This window comes from Volvox carteri, assembly GCF_000143455.1.
Source record: "Volvox carteri f. nagariensis unplaced genomic scaffold VOLCAscaffold_47, whole genome shotgun sequence".
Taxonomy (NCBI): domain Eukaryota; kingdom Viridiplantae; phylum Chlorophyta; class Chlorophyceae; order Chlamydomonadales; family Volvocaceae; genus Volvox; species Volvox carteri.
This window is the reverse complement of record NW_003307590.1, coordinates 958,987-960,727: the sequence shown is the minus strand read 5'-3', so window position 1 is coordinate 960,727 and position 1,741 is coordinate 958,987. Positions and strand designations below refer to the sequence as shown.

The following is a 1,741-nucleotide window of genomic DNA, read 5'->3' as shown; positions in this document are numbered from 1 at the left end:
GCAGCCAGTTGCTGACTCGAACTCCGCCTCTGTAGTTCCAACGACGGCCCCTCTGCGTTGCTTGTCCTTGCTCGCCCGCCTTGCTTGCCAGGCCACGACGAACGGAAGCCTTGGGTCGGATGCTGACAAAGCAGAACCGTGCTTTTGGTCTGTGCCGTGAAGAACCTCCTTCACACAGTCTTGGCCCTCTGCGGCACGGAACTCCTTATACACTGCATGGGTTTTAGACCCCGACTCCCATCGCATCATGGTTGATCTGAACTCGTTGGTAGGGACGACAGCACTCTTGCCAAAGCAGCGTTGGCATGCCTTGAATGTTCCAGTTGTTGGAACGGCTACCTCTCCCTTGCCCGCAGGACTCATTGTGATTCCGCTCTCTCCGTAAGCTACCTCTATCTTTGTTCTCTTCGGTACCAGCTTCTTTGCCTCCTTCAGAACTCGGCTGAAGAAGGAGTCTAGCGCCTTGCGCTTGCCTATGTACCCTTGAAAGCTGGCCATGGCCTCCTGCCTAGACAGCGCCCGCTCCCACCACTCGTTCATGCAGTGCTGTGAGTCCGCTATGTACCGAAGAACCGTGCCTGACTGTGCTGTCCTGAGGGCACACCCCGGAACTGCCAGCGCCTGGAAGGCGGGTTGCAGTGGGGCATCACGCTGTGCCTTCTTGATGGTGGAGGTTCGAATGCCCGACTTATGCTGATACTCCCCGCGTAAGAGGGACCAGCTGTGGCGGTTCAGCTTCTCACCGAGCTTTAGCTTCCCTGTGCTATCGAGGGTGTACTGTGTCACAACAGACACCGTTGCCAGGCTGCAGCGGCCTGGATCCAACCCTAGCGTGAGCACGCCCTCCTCAGGGTCGTACATGTCGAGGTTCTGGTCGTATGCATCTGTCGCAACGTTACTGCTGCGCATGCCTGCCGAGCGCTTGCGCTTTGCGGTCACTGCCTTTGATGGCTTTGAGTACTGGAGGCTGACCGCAACACCGTCCGTTGAGATGCTGCAGTCAAACTTGTACCCATTCTTGACTGGCAGGCACCGGAAGAAGGACTTGACGACCCTGTCCTCTGTCTCTGACAGTGCCCGGTGCCTTGCCTGCTGAGACCTGTACGCGTCGGTGTTTCTGATCCTGCTGCAGGCGCTTTGGTACTGTGCAAGGAGCGCCTTGTCTGTGGTGCCATCGGGAGGCTTCGGGGGCAGCATGTACGTGTCTGGGTGCGCGCTGCCGGGCAGGCCACACTTCTCCAGGAATGCGTCCTGGTTCCAGAATGATTTCATGAGCTTGACGTTGTGATCATTGGGAAAGAGGGAGCAGAAGATGTGGAGAAGGCTTTTCGTGTCGAGGCGGACATGCGAACGCTTGACTGCAAACACAGGCATCAGCCTCATTTTCTTCTGGTGTAGGGACTCAAACTGCTTCTGCATCCAAAAGTTGAACTGCATGGCAGCCTGGAACGTCATCTTCTTCTTGGCGTGGTCGTCCCACAGGTACTTGTTTTCGTGCGCAGAAAGCAGCTCGTCCTGCCGGGCTTGCAGTGCATGCCCGTTCAAGGAGCCGTACATTGTGCTGCCCGCTGCATCCAGCAGCTTTGCCCTGGCATTTTTTATGTATGCCACGACGTAAGCAGGCCATGCAGGTATCGGCTTGCCGCTGCGGATGAGTTGCACGACAGCATGCGCCTTGGACCAAGGTGTCTTCTTGTGGTGGTGCTTCTTGCACATCTGGTGCATGTAGGCCTTTGTCAGG

The 1,741-nt window shown here is 57.0% G+C and overlaps 1 protein-coding gene across 1 annotated transcript in view; it reads right to left on the bottom strand.

Annotated features, from left to right (window-relative positions):
- VOLCADRAFT_95885 (Fic protein) overlaps window positions 1-1,741 on the bottom strand; it is a gene marked incomplete at both ends in the record, with an annotated part of 13,764 nt that overhangs the window by 4,278 nt on the left and 7,745 nt on the right. The window contains one exon of the mRNA XM_002954913.1: window positions 340-1,645. Coding sequence (XP_002954959.1) covers window positions 340-1,645 — 1,306 coding nt within the window. The remainder of the gene's footprint in view (window positions 1-339; window positions 1,646-1,741) is intronic.